The sequence below is a fragment of the Diadema setosum genome, chromosome 3 (genome assembly GCF_964275005.1).
Source record: "Diadema setosum chromosome 3, eeDiaSeto1, whole genome shotgun sequence".
Taxonomy (NCBI): Eukaryota; Metazoa; Echinodermata; class Echinoidea; order Diadematoida; family Diadematidae; genus Diadema; species Diadema setosum.
Genome location: NC_092687.1, coordinates 32,737,612 through 32,755,815, shown reverse-complemented (window position 1 = coordinate 32,755,815; position 18,204 = coordinate 32,737,612). Strand labels below are relative to the sequence as shown.

The 18,204-nt window shown below is 36.1% G+C and overlaps 1 protein-coding gene across 1 annotated transcript in view; it reads left to right on the top strand.

The window, feature by feature from the left end:
• Positions 1 to 13,310: 13,310 nt before the first annotated feature.
• The window catches only part of LOC140246791 (uncharacterized), a 64,393-nt gene continuing 59,499 nt past the window's right edge, over positions 13,311 to 18,204 (top strand). Inside the window, exons 1-2 of the mRNA XM_072326124.1 lie at positions 13,311 to 13,606; positions 15,354 to 16,911. Coding sequence (XP_072182225.1) covers positions 13,311 to 13,606; positions 15,354 to 16,911 — 1,854 coding nt within the window. The remainder of the gene's footprint in view (positions 13,607 to 15,353; positions 16,912 to 18,204) is intronic.

Sequence of the window (18,204 nt, the reverse complement as noted above, 5' to 3'; positions counted from 1 at the left end):
TGCAATAGAAATTTTCAGTTTTTTCACACGGATCGGATGTCCAAAATGTCAAGGAATATTTCTACCAAGTTTCAAGTCGATCCGACTCAATATGACGTCATACGGGCCCGTCAAATTCAAAATTCCGCGCGTGCGTCAATGGGGATACACAGTGCAACTATGCCAAAAAATCGTCAATTTTAAATCGGATTTTACTCGTCAGGATGGACGGTGACCCCCCCATTTTCTTAACATATTCTGAAAGCTGATGAGTTGTACATGTCATTACATGGGTTGGCTATGCTGAAAAAATAATTAAAAGATATCAAATTTGTTAATAAAGTAAAAAAAGTAAATTTTCAAAATGACGTCATCAAATTTAAAGTTTACTCGGGCATATCTCACTTATCCTTTGCCAATTTTCACCCAAATTTCAATATGTTGTAGCTTATGAAATGTTCTTTCATGAATGTTTTTACACAATTTTAATGAGATGACGACATCACCTCAAAAAAATGGATTGAAGGTAACCATGTCAAATTTGACCGGTTTACGTGTAATCTCTATGGGAGTACAATTTTTATGGAAATGAAAATTGACATGACTATGTTTATCGAGCACTAGCTCACTTATGCTTCGGTGAATTTCTCTAAGATGTTAATATGTTGTAGCTGAGACGTAGGGCTATTGTAATGTGCCCTTTGTTTATTTCATACGCTGTCGTGATTACGTGAAAAAACTTGGTTGAAATTAAAGCTTATCTTCGATGTATTGAAATATTTCTTTCTTTCTGCAACTTTCTGTGCAATAACTCAAGAAAAACATACCCTATCACCACCATATTTTGCATATGTCTCGTTCATTTCACGAATATTATTTCACAAAATAACAAGTACTTGATCAGACGCCATCTTGGGTGTGTAAATTAGGGTCAAAGGTCATAAATGTTTTATCCTGTATCTTGGTAAATATATGTCCTATTTTTCTCATATTCTGCACACGTAAAGACCATGTTACAAGGATCATTTCACAAAATAACTACTAATTGCTCAGATGGCATCTTGGGTGTGCAAAGTGGGGTCAAAGGTCATATGTACTTCTTTCTCAATCTTCGCTATTATGTGTTATCTCTATGGGAGGGAGTTTTTCTAGATGTGAAAATTGATATGACTATCTTTATCAAGCACTATCTCACTTATGCTTCCGTGAATTTCTCCTAGATTTTAATATGTTGCAGCTGAGACTTTGCGCTATCGTCATGTGCCCTTCGTTTTTTTCATACAACGTCGAAATCACATCGAAAATCTTGGTTGAAATTAAAGCTTACCTTCGATGTATTCAGATATTTCTTTCTTTCTGCAACTTTCTTTGCAATAAATCAAGAAAAACAGCTCCTATCACCCCCATACTTAGCATATGTTTAGTTCATGTCACGTACATTATTTCATAAAATAACAACTACTTGATCGGACAACATCTTTGGTATGTAAATTAGGGTCAAAGGTCATAAGTGTTTCATATTGTATCTTGGCGAATACCTATCCTATCTTTCCGATATTTTGCACACGTGTAGACGATGTCGCAAGAATCATTTCACAAAATAACCACTTTTTCCTCAGATGCCATCTTGGGAGTGTTAAAGGGATAGTACAGTATTGGTGTAGATGAGAATTGGGCTTTTAACTTTTTGCGAGATACCAAGAAAACACTTATGATATAGTACTAGAGCGTACCATTTTAAGAGGAATTCAAAGTTTATTTGATGAAAATCGGGTTTGAAATGACTGAAACATCCAAAAACAAAGTAAAACAAAGCGATCGTAATAAAGTGTGGGTCCCACACTTTATCAGAATCGCTCTTTTTTGGATATCTCAGCCATTTCAAAACCGATTTTCATCAAATAAAACGTTGAATTCCTCATAGCATTACACGCTCTTTCATATTTCATACGAGGTTTCTCATTATCTCACCAAAAAATGTTAGAAACCTGAAATTAGGTCTCAACCAAAACTGTACGATCCTTTTAAGGTGGGTCAAAGGTCATATGTATTTGTTGCTGTATCTTCGTTATCTTGTGTATACAGAATTTGGTACCAAAAATGCAGATATGACTCCCTTTTCTAAATGAGAATCCAAACATCACATGGCCAATGTCTCTAAACACAGATGAAACCTGTATGGTCATGCCTATTGCGATCAGGACTCGAATTATTGATAAAAAAAAATCGGATCACCTTAATTTGTCAGTAATGACAAATTACAATCTCTAGTTCAAATTTGCATCGGTTCCGCCGTGAAGAAGGTTAAGGAAATAAAATTCACCACAAGGAAACTGAATTTACAACCAATAGGCATACGTTGCTGTTGTTGTTGCTTATATTATTTGTAGTTACTCATCTGTTTTAATTAGAAAATCAATCTACCTCGAAATGGGGTTATTGCTGTATACTAGCTAATAACTCGTATGAATCCACTTTAACACAAACACATACATGTACAGTTTATTCCTACACGACCTTAACCCTGCTACCGGGTGAAACATTTACCAGCCAGCAAGACTATATAGCGATTACTCTTGTATTAAAAAAAAGAGTACATGTATACAGCTGAGTTGTATCAACTCATAATATGGACACGGGGAGGTTAAGAATGGGATCAACATTATGTAAATATGGATACTTGATACTTGATACTTGATACTGTAATCCCTCTCGCAGCTCCAAGAAGCTATACTGGGATGAAACTACACATGTGTGCCATTGGGAGGTGCCGTGGTGATGATCTCTATTTACAATAAAAGTGTGCACTGTGCGAGTAAAATGTGAATGCATCCTCCTTTAAAGGATGAGTGATCCAGAAGAAGGCTGCAGAGTTGTAATACATGGGAGAGCAGCTGCTTCTCTGAATGTTGTTAAGGTTTTGGCATGTACAACTTGACTAGGTAGGCGGTTCCAGATCCAAATTGTCCTTGGAAAGAATGAGTACTTGAATGCATCAATAGTTGTCTTGGGTATGTTGAACTTGAGGTCATGATCGTTCCTTCCATAGTAGGTTGCAGGGGTAACCGCTGAGGGCAATGGTAGGCTTACCACTCCATAGTGGACGTGGACATAAGAAATTCTTGGTATGTCCATCCGAACTGTTACATCCGTAGAGGGGATAAACAATTGAAAGTGGAAGAAATGTGCACAAGAAGGAAATGGATACGATACAAAATGAATTGATCATATGAAACTTTCAAATGAAAATTCCAATATATCAAGGTGAAAAGAGGACGCGTTATAGAAACACGTGGAAACTTCTCTAGGTTGATTGAATTTATCCGATGTTTTGTTCCCATAAATGAAAATAAAATTGGTATACTTGGGACAAAATTGAACGTCTGTCCAGCTGGCGTCAAATATGATGTCATTTGAGTCTTTGAAATGAATGAATTTCTCTTCAACTGATTAGAAAAGAAGCTTTAAAAATGACATGAAGTGTGAATGAAGGCTCAAAGAATTGAAATTAGTTGTGTGAGTATAGCAGTGATTAAAGTCGTTTGAATTTGAACGACTTTTCATCGATTCGAATGTAAATCTGATGAAACTGGGCGTGAAAGCCTATGCAATGTTTATGCAAGTCAAAAGACTGTGTTAAATTTATTTTATATATTTCCTACATGTTCATGATTATGTACTTATATAAATATATATATATATATATATATATATATATATATCGTGGTTTATGCAAGTCAAACGACTCTGCGTTGAATTTACTTTGTATACTTCCTGCATCTTCATGATTATGTAACTTATGTATATTGATTTGCAGAAAATAAAGTATCTATCAAACAAACAAACAAAAACAATCTGAGACAAAAAAAGGTCCCACTCTATGGTATTGTTGTGCCCAGAGTTAGGAAGAAAGCCTACCCAAGACTTTTAACATACTTGGGTATAGGACAACTTCTCACTCGACCTGTTAGGAGGTCCGCTGACCCTGGCTGTCCCCTGCCTAGATTTAGTTTTATAGCACCTTTATTCATGTAAAGCTCCCTGTCTGAGCCAGGTGTCTGGCCTAGCTGACCATGTGGCAGTTATTGGCAAATTCATGCCAGGTAAAAGACAGAAAAGTTGTAGGGAAATTCCTACCAGGTAAGCAAGACAGGAAGAAACATATCAGAAAGACATATAAACTATGTAGGTATGATATGTCTGTAGACAGTTCGCCGGAGCAGACAAGTGCTGAATGAAGTTAATAAAGTCATTTCTTCCTAAACCGAGACATGTGTGGACATTGCACTGATCATCTCTGACTAACTTTGGTTGTTAAACCTAACAGTATCCAAACGCTTCCGGGTCAAACCATGGACTGGGGGGGGGGGGGGGGGGTTCTCACCAGATATTCGAATGCTGAAGGATAATTCATAACCACCATCAGGGGCTATATACGGGGATAAGCATATCACAGAACCATCTGCGCAACACACCAAGATTCGAAAAGGGGCAACATCTGAAAGTGCGATCACATATCACCGGTTTAGATGGCGGTTCATGGCGGTTAGGCAAATCGCCGTGCTCCGCCAAAGACCGTTTTCACACCGTACATAAACCCTGGTCATCCGTCACTCCTCCGCCATAAACCCCGAGAACCGCGGAGAACCGCCAGAGAACCACCAAATATAAATTAAACGTGTTTAATTTTTCGTGGCGGTCTTGGCGGTTTGAAATGGACCGTGTTCAAAACGCCGTCCACCGTGTAAAGAACGGCTCCTCCCTGTTTGAACCGCAAGATCCTTGATAATACCGTGTCAACACCGCCATAACTTTTCATGCAAAGACAAATGTAGTACTTAAAAGAAAAGAATGTCTCCGGTGACACTTCGTGGCGGAGCAATAAAACAATGGGGAAAAAAGCCAAAATAAACCCATAATACCAGATGGGGTTTATATTGTATTGAATGCTAAAGTTTCATTACTTTTTTTATTCTAACACTTAGAGTAAAACAGACAATTTTGATATTCAAAAAGTTGGTAGGTTTGTTGAATAGTACATCAGTTTCTTTAAAAGGCGTGTGCATAATTTTGTAAAACTTCTTGAAAGTTAAAAGAAGGCGAGCTACGTGAACCTGTTAGTTATACACAGAAGACTTTTAATTATAAACATGTTGGGTTCTGCTCTCGTGATTATGTATGCCTTTTCAGTAAGAGTACAAATACAAATATGTTGAAACTTAATTAAGAGAGTAGAGGGAAAAGCGATGTTGAAACTTGAAAAAAAAAAAACACCCATATTATGTTATGTGAACCTGAAAATAAATAGGAAGCTATGTAGTTATATTATTATTATTCTTTGATATGTATGACTATTTATACACTGCTGTTACAGATATGTGAAATCTTAATTATGAAAGGGGAAAAAGACATGTTGAAGAAAGCAAGTACATCTACATCACTTGATATACCTGCAAATGAACAAGAGGAGCAAACAGGTAAAATACATAGATATCATAAATTTGCTGAAATCATAAAATTCAGAATTCTGTGTTAAACTCTGGTTGTCCCACTAAAGCCCTATCAGATTGAATACGCAGAATCAAAATACACTGTTAAAGTAGAAGCATTTTTATTAAAAACTGAAAAATTGAATACATTTTCATAAATATCCATAATAGATTATTTGCAGAATTCTGTGATTAGGATTTTTAGTCTAATCCAAGCCCTAGCAGATAAAACAAGCACATCCACTGTAAAATGTAGTAGAATTTTTCGCTCATCAAAAAAAAAAAGAAAGAAATGCATAAATTTACATGCATTTCCATACATTTGAATAATTCATCAATTTAGAATTCTTTATTGAACTTTGGTAGTCCAAACCAAGCCCTATCAGATAATATAAGCAGAATCAAAACCCACTCTTAAATGTAAGAGTAGTAACATTTTCGTTAATTTCAATTCTGAAAAAAAAAATCATAAATTTGCATAATTCATGAATTTCAGAATTTTGCGTTGGAGTTTCAGACTCAGAGCAATTAGAAGCAAAATCGGCCCAGAGAGGAAGCAAATCTTACTACTTTGAACATACTTACACATGCACACACGCACACACACAAACATGCAGTTTCAAAGTCCCCTTAGAAAACAAAAACTAACTGCGCTTACAATTTGTTTTTGTGATGATTGCGGAGGAGCAGAAAATTAACAAAATGTGCCGTCAATATGTCCTGCACATCTTGGTAAATTTACCAAAATGTGCCGGAACAAGGACACGTGTAAAAAAATAAAAATGAAACTGCAGTTTCACATTTTGTCTATCATGCAAATATATGTGTTGAATTCTGTTATCATAAATATATACATGTGTACATATTGTTAAAGATCATCATACCCTTTAGAGGCTTGATTTCGTGTATTCATTGGCTCTAATGGGCACCATCCTATCGAGTATTCCAATATCTCGAAGAACTTTCCTTTCTTTCAAAATGACCGAACCGTAACGTTATCGCGTCTAGATATTTCACCGCTAAGCATATAGAACATAATTATAAAATGCATTTTTTAGGAACCATGTCTTGAGTGATTAGATGAGCTGCCGTACATTTAGATGGTGCACTGATTAGTGTAACTGACACACCACTGTCACGAAGAAAATCAGAACATTATCTTTCCTTTTGAACATGTTTTACCCTGTTTGTTTGGTGTAATAGAAGTGTCCACTCTATTCAGCAGCTTGCATATTGGATGTCCAATGCCACACACACACACACACACACACACACGTTACTCTCACCCCTCCCCTCCCCGAAAGCGAGCAAACAAACCAAAAACAGAAAAGTAAAACCCTATAATCAAAATGTAAATGTCTTATGATGTCATACCTTCAAGGTATTTGTCTATTTAACGATATCCTCGGACAATCATATCCCCAAAATATTCTGCCGTTGTTTTGTGAGATCAACGTTTGTTCCATTATCCTCAATAGCTCCAAACCAATGTTTATTTTTGCTTTTGTTAGTTCAATCTTTTATCGGTCTGAGGTGCACGTAGATTTTAGCAGTGTTCGAATTTATTTTCGTTAAAACAAATAACTTTTTTTTTTATTTCTACTGTATCTTTCCATGAAGAAAGTTATGAATGAAATGAAATTGAACGAAATAGGTTCCCAGCCCGAACAGACATTAAGTATATCGCCAAATGACGGCGGCAGTAATTAGTTTTCACGCGTCTATTATTGCAGATCGTGGAATAAGTTGGAACTAGCCACTCTCTTCTTCGTGACTACGTGGTTCACTACATGGTATTGCCAGTATATGACGGATTATATCACCGCCCTGAACCATCTTCAGCTGTCTAGTCTACCGTCTGCAGACATAGCTGGTATCAGAATCTGTTTCATTACATTCCTCATCACATCACAGGCAGTCATTTCTAAAAAGCGTGCGTTAACACCTGAAAGGGAAGGAATGTCCAGTGAGACTCCAAAACGTGACCAGCTTTAACCCCCGGTTTGATGATAGGAGGTAAGTTATGCAATGCGTCAAGACGGGATATCATTTTTTTTTTTTTTTTTTTCATACAGAAATATCTTGGTGAAATCAAGCAACCTATACCGCACTCTCAATGTTGATGGCCGGGAGTGAATGAAAATGGGTATACAATGTTTAAACAACAAACAAGCAACCCCCTGAAAAAAAAACACAAAAAAAACAACAACAGCAGCAGCAAAACATAAAAAAAATGAATAAATCAAGCGTGTTTTCTTTTGTTTTTACTCAAGTTTAGTAAATGAAAAGTAAAAACATAGCCTTGGCTTGATTAAACTTATAGTCCTCAGAAACTTTCTCTTGAGGGACGATAATTCTGAAAAACAAAATACATGACGCTTGGCATGAGACAAATATAACTAATGGCATTAACCGGGGGGCCAAAAGCTGAAAACAGAGGTCGAGTTGCACTCTCTCTACAAACTAAGTAGACCATGCTTATTTTCAAGTTTTTATTGTAACAAACAACATTCCACTGGTCTACCTCAAAAAAATTGTTGCGAAAGCCTCCAAATCCAAGATGGCGTCCAAGATGGCCGCCATATTCACTGAATTTGTTATTTAAATGATAGAATTTGATAGAAACATCAAATTTCAACAAATGTGATGTCATATGAAAGAGAATAAAATTTTCTACAAGTTGATACCATTTTTGTGGGTTATTGTGATAACTGGATTGAGATTTTGAGGAAAAAACACTCATTTTTTGATATTTTTCTGAAAAATGGAAAATCATGAAAATGCTTGCTTCAGCATAAATCAAAGAAACACTGAAGGATTATCTTGAAACATCTCAAGAATTTTGTTTGACATATAATTAATATTTGGAGAAAATTAGGGGTCAGTACCATTTTTGGTTCAGGAGTTATAATGTCTCAAACTTGAAAACTCACTACGTAAGAATGGCCACTTTAGTTGTGACCAAGACCTTGTTGGTCATAAAAAAGTCTGCGCGCGCCAAGACTACTACACGCACCACTGGCACTGGCGCTGGCAGCAGCACCAGTAGTGCGTGTAGTAGTCTTGGCAAATGCAGACTTTTTCTTTGACAAACAAGGGTTTGTGCCTGCAAACTAACTTTTCATATCAAGTGGTAGCTCAGGTGATACTGATCGCTATTATTTCAAAGTAGATTATTCTGAAGCAGATGAGATGAAGCAAACAAAATTTCAAATAGAGGTAATAGCTTGAAACTGGGCACCAATATTGTTATAGATAGTTTAAGACACAATTTAGATCAACCGCTCAAAAAAAAAATCAAGATGACAGCCATCAAAGTTGACATAGTGTATTGCGCCAAATTAAATGTATTATTTTGATTTTGATACAATTTTGTCTGTTGTGATATCTTAAACCGTCTTAGGTTTTTATGGACACATTTTTAAAAGCAGTGATATTCTACTCTCTGAAAAAGAAAAAACAAATCGAGTGGAAGTTTTTACTTTTGATGTGAGGAGTGAATAACAGAAAACGGTGAATTTAGAGTGAAATTGGAGTGACTTTTGAGTGAAAATGTTCATTTTCACTCATTTTAGAGTGACCTTAGGCAGGGCTCCACAATAACTTTTATTTTTGGTGGCCCAAAGGCAAATATCTGACCTTTTTTGGTGGCCCGATCAGGCCACCAAATTCTTCATTTCTGACATTTTGATGGCCCGACGTGCGTTTTTGGTGGCCCCGGGCCACCGGACCAACGTTAGTGTCGAGCCCTGCCTTTGAATAGGGATCACTCGTCACTCTTCGAGTGATCCCCGAGGTCACTCTAAAATAAATGAAAATGAATATTTTCACTCTCGAGTGATCCTGATATCTAATACAGTATGGGAAAGCATCTACCAATGGCATAAGTTCAGATCAATTGTGACACTATAACCCACACGAAGTCAGCCCAAAAACACTGTAAGAAAAATCTGATAACAGTAAATACAGTTTCAGCATGCTTATTTGTAAATGTGAATATACAGCACGAGTAATCAATTTGGAAAATTTTATTCGAACAATATACTGAAAAGTAATTTCGCACAACACATTTAAGAGCAAAGTAGAGAAATTGCCGCCATGTCGGTTTTTTTTTTTTTTTTTGGGGGGGGGGGTTCGGATCAGAAGGGCTTTCAAGGACATCTACGGATCAGACATTATTACACATATACTATCATCATTCACGTTTCTACAACAGCAGAGTAACATACAAGTAAAAAAGCATATAGTATCTTTGATACAGAAGCATTTCTTTTTTTATCAAAGATTGGGCCTTACCCATACACTGGAATGAGCTCCACCCCCCCCCCCCAAAAAAAAGACCCTCAATATGGTTTACACTAGTACAATATCGTTCGGATGTATAGAAACATGTAATAGACAGAAAGATTGAAGATTAAAAATATATATCAAATTATAAGTTATAAGTTGAGATTTAACTTTTATGCCATTGGGAGAGATATCACATTCGATTTATATGTGCAGGTTAGTTGTATTACAAAACATTCTACTATGTAAAAAAATCATAATAAAGCCTAAAACATACGGAGATATCACCATTTCTTTTCAAGAAACCATAACCATGATAACTGTTAACAATTTAGTATTTGAATTTGAATTTGAATTATGTAAAAAAAAAAAAGCATTCTTATCAGATCTATTTAGTACATCTAACAATATTTAGCATTAAATATACTGATTTAAGTTTGTACATTAGTTGTTCTATCCATAACTCACAGTTTAGAACTAGTTTGAGGAGTTAATTAAAGCTCGCTTTTCGTTTTACGTGCACTAATGGTAAATAATGCCTTGAAAGACAACCTCGATTAATTACCGCCATCTTGAATTTTGTGTTGATACTGTTTTTATCGCTAATTATTACACATTGGAAAAATTTGTGCCAAATTCCAAGCTCCTATCTCTTTTTGGAAAATACTTTCTGTTCAATCTTATCTGCCTCAGAACAATCTACTATAATGAAATGCTACAGTAACAGCGACCAGCGTCACCTACCACTTGGCATGAAAAGTTAGTTTGCATGCAGGTACTTGCAAGTCACTAGACCATTACAGTATTATATTTGACCATGTAAACACATTGTATGCAAAATTTATAATGCATGAATATAATTTTTTCAAGTTTTAGATGTTAACTTGTCAACAGTGTATGATATTGCCTGTAATTCCAGAAATATGAATTATGTCTCAATCTCAGTAAATCTCAATCTCAATCGCAGGTTTCAAAATAATTCTTCAGTTCTTCTTTGATGAATACTAAATCATGCATTTTTACATTTCTTCCTTTCTTCAAAAGAATATAGAAATATTGATTCCCCCCCCCCAAAAAAAAGAGAGAAGCAAACAACCCCCCCCCCCCCAATTTATCACAATACACAGCTAAAGTGGTATCAACTTCTAGGAAGATTTGCTCTCCTTCATATGACATCAAATTTGTTGCAATCCAATGTCTCTATCAAATTTTATGTTTGAAATGTTAAATTCAATAAAAATGGCGGCCCTATTGGACCGCATCTGTACTTTGGAGGTTTTTGCAACAAATCTACTGAGGTGTACTTACGGAACATTGCTTAGTATGCTTAATATTATGTATGGTTTTGTTTATAGAGAGAGTTGAACTCGAAAAGTAAGCACGATCTTGGATTTGACCCTCTGTGACGTCTTTGGGAACAGATGCGTGCAAATACATATTATGTAAAATGGGATTTCAAGTTTGAGACATTATAACTCCTGAACCAAATACAATACTGACCTCCAAATATTGATTATATGGGAAAGATTTTAATTTCTGCATGGTTTTCATAAACATTGTTAATTTAATTTTTTGTAACTTTTTAGAGAAATATTCATGGTGCATTCTGAAAAATGTCTCCATAAAAACCTAAGATGGTTTGAAATAGCATTAAAATGTTCAGAATATATAAAAGCCATATAAATAGACACCAAAACAGACAAAATTGTATAAAAATCGAAATGATACATTTACTTTGGCGCAATACACTATGTCAGGTTTGATGACCTACAATCTTGAATTTTTTGAGTGATTGATCCAAATTTTGTTTTAAACTTTCTATAGCAAGGTTATTTCAAGCTTCTACCTCTATTTGAAAGATATTTTTTGCTTCATCTCATCTGCTTCAGAACAATCTACTTTGAAATAATAGCAATCAGCGTCACCCGAGCTACCACTTGGTATGAAAAGTTAGTTTGCAGGCACAAACCCTTATTTGTCAAAGAAAAAGTCTGCATTTGCCAAGACTACTACACGCACCACTGGCACTGCTACAAGCGCCAGTGCCAGTGGTGCGTGTAGTAGTCTTGGCGCGCGCAGGCTTTTTTTACGACCAACGAAGTCGTGTCACAACTAAAGTGGCCATTTTTACATAGTGAGTTTTCAAGTTTGAGACATTATAACTCCTGAACCAAAAATGGTACTGACTTCTAATTTTCTCCAAGTATTAATTATATGTCAAACAAAATTCTTGAGATGTTTCAAGATAATCCTTCAGTGTTTCTTTGATTTATGATGAATCAAGCATTTTCATGATTTTCCTTTTTTCAGAAAAATATCAAAAAATGAGTGTTTTTTCCTTAAAATCTCAATCCAGTTATCACAATAACCCACAAAAATGGTATCAACTTGTAGAAAATTTTATTTTCTTTCATATGACATCAAATTTGTTGAAATCCGATGTTTCTAACAAATTCTATCTTTCAAATAACAAATTTAGTAGATATGGCGGCCATCTTGGACGCCATCTTGGATTTGGAGGCTTTCGCAACAATTTTTTTGAGGTAGACCAGTGGAATGTTGTTTGTTACAATAAAAACTTGAAAATAAGCATGGTCTACTTAGTTTGTAGAGAGAGTGCAACTCACTCGTTAAGTAAGCGACTTTTTGGGGTTTGGCCCTCCGGTTACATGTCCAATTTCACGTTTCAAACCATCAATAAAATAGTTTGGGCATTGTCACGCTGGTGTAAAATATTAATGGCTGCTTTCTCTTTAAGAAAAAAAAATAAACAAAAAACACTCTCCTTGGAAAGCAGTGTAAAAACTTTTAGTCGTTTCCACTTTATGGCGAAATAACCACCCCCATGAAAAATAGAAGAAGAAGAAGAAGATGATGAAGGAGAAGAAAAATGAAGATGGAGAAGAAGAAGAGGAAAAAGAAAAAAAAAGTCTCCGCAGAAACATGCTATTTAACATTGGTGATTATAAGATAGTGAAAGAGGTAAGACTGTCCGGGTTTTATAAATTGTAAAGGGTGACACATTTCAAAATAATGAAAAGAAAAGTTTTGTGTTTGGATCAATGAATTAACCAATCATTTATGTGTGTTCCACCGGCGTACTGGATGGTGCAGGTTTTGACATGGTGATTAAGTATTGTATGTACTGTATACTAGGACGAAAAACTGTTAAAAATTTATTAGATTTTAGTCATACTCGGAAGAAACGCTGAGGGGCGCTTATTATACGACAGTCAATGAACACTGAAACACGTACTTAGCACATATACGTCGAGGAAAATAACATGCAATGCAATTGGATACTATCGTGCATGTCGCCTGTAAAGTGATAGGACATGTAATGAATCACATGCTCGCAAAAGAGTGTGTCTTCATTCGAAATGCACTGATGTTTCCACTAGGAACACTATTCCCTATTATAGGCATTAATCACGGCTATCATGATTTGCGCCAGGTTTAAGAATCACAATTAAAGCACTGATATTTATACAATTTAATGCAAATAAAGCGTACAAAAAGTGAATAGGCCCTACTTTTCTTTTAAATTAATGCAGGATGGCTGAAAAACAGTCGAGTGATGTGGACTCCCTTCTGAAAGACATTGCCAGAGATATCCCAGACAATGATGCCATTGAGGACTTTGGGAAAGAGTTGGGCTTCACTGTGGCAGAAACTCAAAACTTCATACGAACAAACAGAAATTACCACGAAGTAACGAGCTACGGAACTGTGAGCATGCTTCGTAGGTGGAGGCACAGAGTGAGTCAATCGTCAATTCGATCGGACCTAAGAGAGGCTCTGATGAGAGCCAAGCTAGTTTGGATTGCTGAAACACATCTACCATCAGGTTAGTCATTAACACTGCTATACCGGGTTAGAGACGTGTAAAGCGCCTTCACTTTTCTAGCATAATGAGAGAGCAGTAGAATTACCTCTTTCAAACAGGGAATAGTATAACCTTTGAACTAAGCCAGTAACAAGTCGAGGGAATGTGTACTTTTAATATCTAGATTTTTCTCTATATTTCCTGTACAGATATCGTAGTGCATATGATTATAACTTTGAAAAATTTGATATTGGGCCCCGAAAAGAACAATAACTCCTGAAGATATTGCTGGCCTACCGAGATTTTTTTTTTTTTTTTTTTTTTTTGATAACACATTTCGATTGTTCACACATGTACGCTAGATAGACGAAGTAATATCCCGTTCACAGTCATTTATTAGTTAACCTTCCATCATGCTTTCTTCAAGATATAATGGATAAAATGATATAGGTATCCCTAAGCAAAAGCCACTTATTATTTACTATAGATAGTTTCAAGGCTTCCTTAGATGTCAATATCCCTATGCATTCTTTTAAACAGAAAAAAAAAATGTGTATCACAAATACAAGATTGCACCTAGTGATCAACCCAAACTCAATACGTCTTACATAAACGAACTGTTGACAGCTGGGGACAAAAATAACATTTTGTTATACGCTTGGGATTATTATGATCTGCAAAAAGTACTGTGAAGACTGTAAAACAAGCTACAAATATCTCGTATAGTGTATTTAATTTTGCTGAGATGTGAATATTCAGATGATATGGCAAAGAACATTAACTATTGGTCATAAAGATATGTGTTATACATTTCTTTATGTCATTATTTTCGATTGAATGTGTTTATGACCTTCACAACCACTTAGTGTTAGTCGTCTCATACGCATGCCTAGTAGTTGTTATTCATATGTTATCCGTAATTAATTGGTGCTTTGAGTATAAAGACAACGACAAAGCTGTAGAGTAAAATAGAGATCATGACACGTTTCATTCGGATCTCTGCCTTTACTTTGCGAAAGGCCATTAAAAGACAATACCTGGTGGTATTCGATCTACATTACTGAAATCTCAGTTATTTTATCTTTTCACGTAATCCAACTAAGAAATAGAATACATGCAAGTTTTTGATGCATCGAGTGTTGGAAAACACTTAAAGATACAAATACGAGTAAGCAAAAGTGGTTTACAAGAAGAGGGTGCCAGTATTCAAGTAATAAAATAACTGAAATAATAATCAAAGAAAGAAGAAAGAGTAATCTAAAAATTATGAAAATACGGGCAGGAAAAGTAAATAGAAAAGTAGAATCTCTCGAATGACGGTATATCAACCCTCACCTGCCACGTCATTTCTCTCTCTCTCTCTCTATACTGTATATATAATTATATATATATTATATATATATATATATATATATATATATATATATATATATATATATATATATATGTATATATATATATATATATTATATATATGCATATATATATATATATATATATATGTGTGTGTGTGTGTAAATAGCATGTATTATTGTTATTTGTATATTTTAGAAATAGAGTTAGTATAATAATAGTAATAATAGTAATAATGATGATAATAATAATAATGTGTATAGATATACATATGTTTTACTTTCTTTCAGGAAACCAACTCCCACAAGCATCTGCCTTTGAGTCTATATACATGTACATTGTAGGTTCCCAGGAAACTTACAAAATGAAATAGAATTTTAAAGTGATTTTTTTCTCTTTTCCGAAAATTCAGCACAAAGCTCGCCGTCGCTATCAGCACCAAGCCCGCCGTCGCTTGAGGAGAAACAAGTACAGCGATGCAAGAAAGACCTGAAGGAGTTTTACCGTGAGTCAAGGCGGACGGTCACGGTGGATCCACTCAACTTCACGGAACGTGTTGGCTTGGATGACATTTACACAAATTTGAGCCTAATAGACAGAGGTAACATGCGGAAAACATCGATAACCTACGAGGACATTTTGGCCAATGACGAGAGCGGAAAGCTTTCAAAGCACCTTCTGATCCAGGGTGAAGGGGGTGTCGGTAAAACGACCCTTTGCGATAAGATCGCCTGGGACTGGTGTCAGGGAAAGATTCTCCAGGATCTGGATTTCGTGATCGTAATTCCTCTTCGAGATGTCACCGACAGCAAAAGTATTGGTGCTATTCTGAAAAGTTATTTGTCTGATTCAAATGCAGCAACACCGGACCAGATAGACGACTATATCTCAACACATCTCAATAAAATTCTTCTTGTGTTTGATGGTTTTGACGAGTTTAGGGAAGATATAAAAGAACGGAGCAACAGTGAGGTCATCCGAATTCTAGCATTAGAGCAGTATAAGTCATGTAAGGTAATCGTCACCACGCGACCGTGGAAAAGCCACGATTTCAAGATGACGAAAAAACTAGCCAAAATGTACACTTTTATCAGCGTAGAAGGATTTAGTAAGGGGAACGTAGCAACTTATATCCGTCGATATTTTCAGAGTAGACAGGAGAATGCTCTTGCAGACAGCTTGATCAGTTTTATGCAGGAAAATGACATCATTCGGTCTAACATGGCCCCGTTTCCCATCTACTGTGCAATGCTTTGCCTTTTGTGGGAGTACTTTACTGACGAGAAACGGAAAGAATTAACAAAACTGCAAACTTTCTCTCAGATTTTTGGAGAAATGATTTATTTTCTGAAAGACCACTACGCATCAAAGGCCTGTGGACGTTTACAGGATCAAGCGGCTGCTGATCATTTGACAGAAGCTGATAGGGCGATTCAAGATATAAGTGAAACAGCGCTGTACGGTTTGCTTCTCAGAAGGCTTTCATTTCCTGAAGAGCATTTCAAAAAGTGCCAGGATGCCATGGAAACATGTTGTAAAGTCGGGGTTTTGACAACAGAGAAAGATGTCACCAGAGGGAAGCGTCGGCACGGTGCTAGTACATCCCTTATTGAGTCAGTGGTTTCTTTCCCCCACAAATTGTTCCAAGAATATGTTGCAGGGGTTTTTGTTGCAAATGTATACGTCAGCGATCATGTTATGTACGAATACCTGAAAGGAGAACTTATTCATCAACATAAAGAGTTCCGCTTCCCACTTTACTTCGCCTCAGCATTAATAAAAGAACTTGGCCTTGATATCATAAAAGATCTTCTAAGGCGGGCTGACGTGGATTTCTGCATTGATGTTGCGTTTGAATGTCATACTGAGGAGGCCGCCAGAACAGTTGGAGAACGGTGGGAAGAATACCAGATATCATCCAATATGCCGGAACATACAAAATCAGGAGTAGCATTCATGGTGCGCCATGACCAAGCTGTAAGTGACACAACTTGCATATTATCGACTTGAAAAGTGTATTACATGTATGAAAAATGGTAGTGTAATATTTTTGGTGAGTTTTCGTAGTGATGTCTTCTCTTCTGTGTGATTGAGTGTGAATTCTTCAACCTTCATTAACATTCTGAAAACTTACTCTGATCGTCTTGGCCTATCTTAGCACTGAGATGAATAATGTTGCATTTAATTTAAAATGCTTTCGTGTTATCAATGAAGATGACCTTTGAGTTGATACGGAACTGTTATGAATAATATTGTCTGTATGTGTTGTTAATGATATAAATACGACGTTTAATGTCACATTAACAGTGTGCTTGAAATATTTCGATCGAACCAAGCTACTGTGTTTCAAAAGACAAAAAGAAATAGAGATATTCATTGAGAGAGAAGTGCAACTCTTTCATGTTCTTGACAAACCAGACCAATTTCTAAACGGTCTTCTGTCCTAATAGCTCGATACGATATACGGCCCATTCTCAGTAAAGGTGTTCAAATACGGAATTTTTGTGTCGCCGACATTCCACGACAGTTTGCGGTTCCCTGAAACCTATTAGATAATATCTAAATGTTTATAATATATCACGAGGACTTTAATTATTAAAAGTAAACACGATCAAATGCGGTTGTCTGCCTTTTTGTATAAAATTTTGCTGTTCAACTTCGTTAAGACCCCAAAAACGCAGTGTCGCCGGCTATTTCAGAATTATGTTTTATTGCTCCTCTCCGTCCAAAAACACACTTTCCAAATATCATTTGCATGGACGATGAGCATATCATATGGGCAATTCCACGGTAACTGACGTTACGTGGAAGGATTTTCATGAAATTGTTTTTGTTTCAGTGAAGGCATGACGGTAACTGACGTTACGTAACTGACGTTACGCTTACATTTGCCATAGGGTTTACACATGCAAAATCATGATTGGGAATAGTTTTGTGATATTTCATAATTCTGACCTGTCAGAGTGATTTGTATGGGCGTAAATCCCGGGGGGGGGGGGGATATATCCCCCCACTTTTGAAGGAGGGGGGATGGCCTGTACAAATATCCCCCCCCTGAAATTCTCCCAAGAAAAAGATGTAGGAACAAAAACAGACAAACAAAAAGAAATGTGGTGATATTGATTTCAGCATGATGAATTATTGCATAGCCTATAATCTAGGCGGAGAATGCAGTTATTGTCTTTGTAATTTGCTGTTAAGCTAAACGTGATGCAGCGAGATAATTGTCTTTGCCAAGCGACACATCTGATGCGGCGAGACTACGAACAG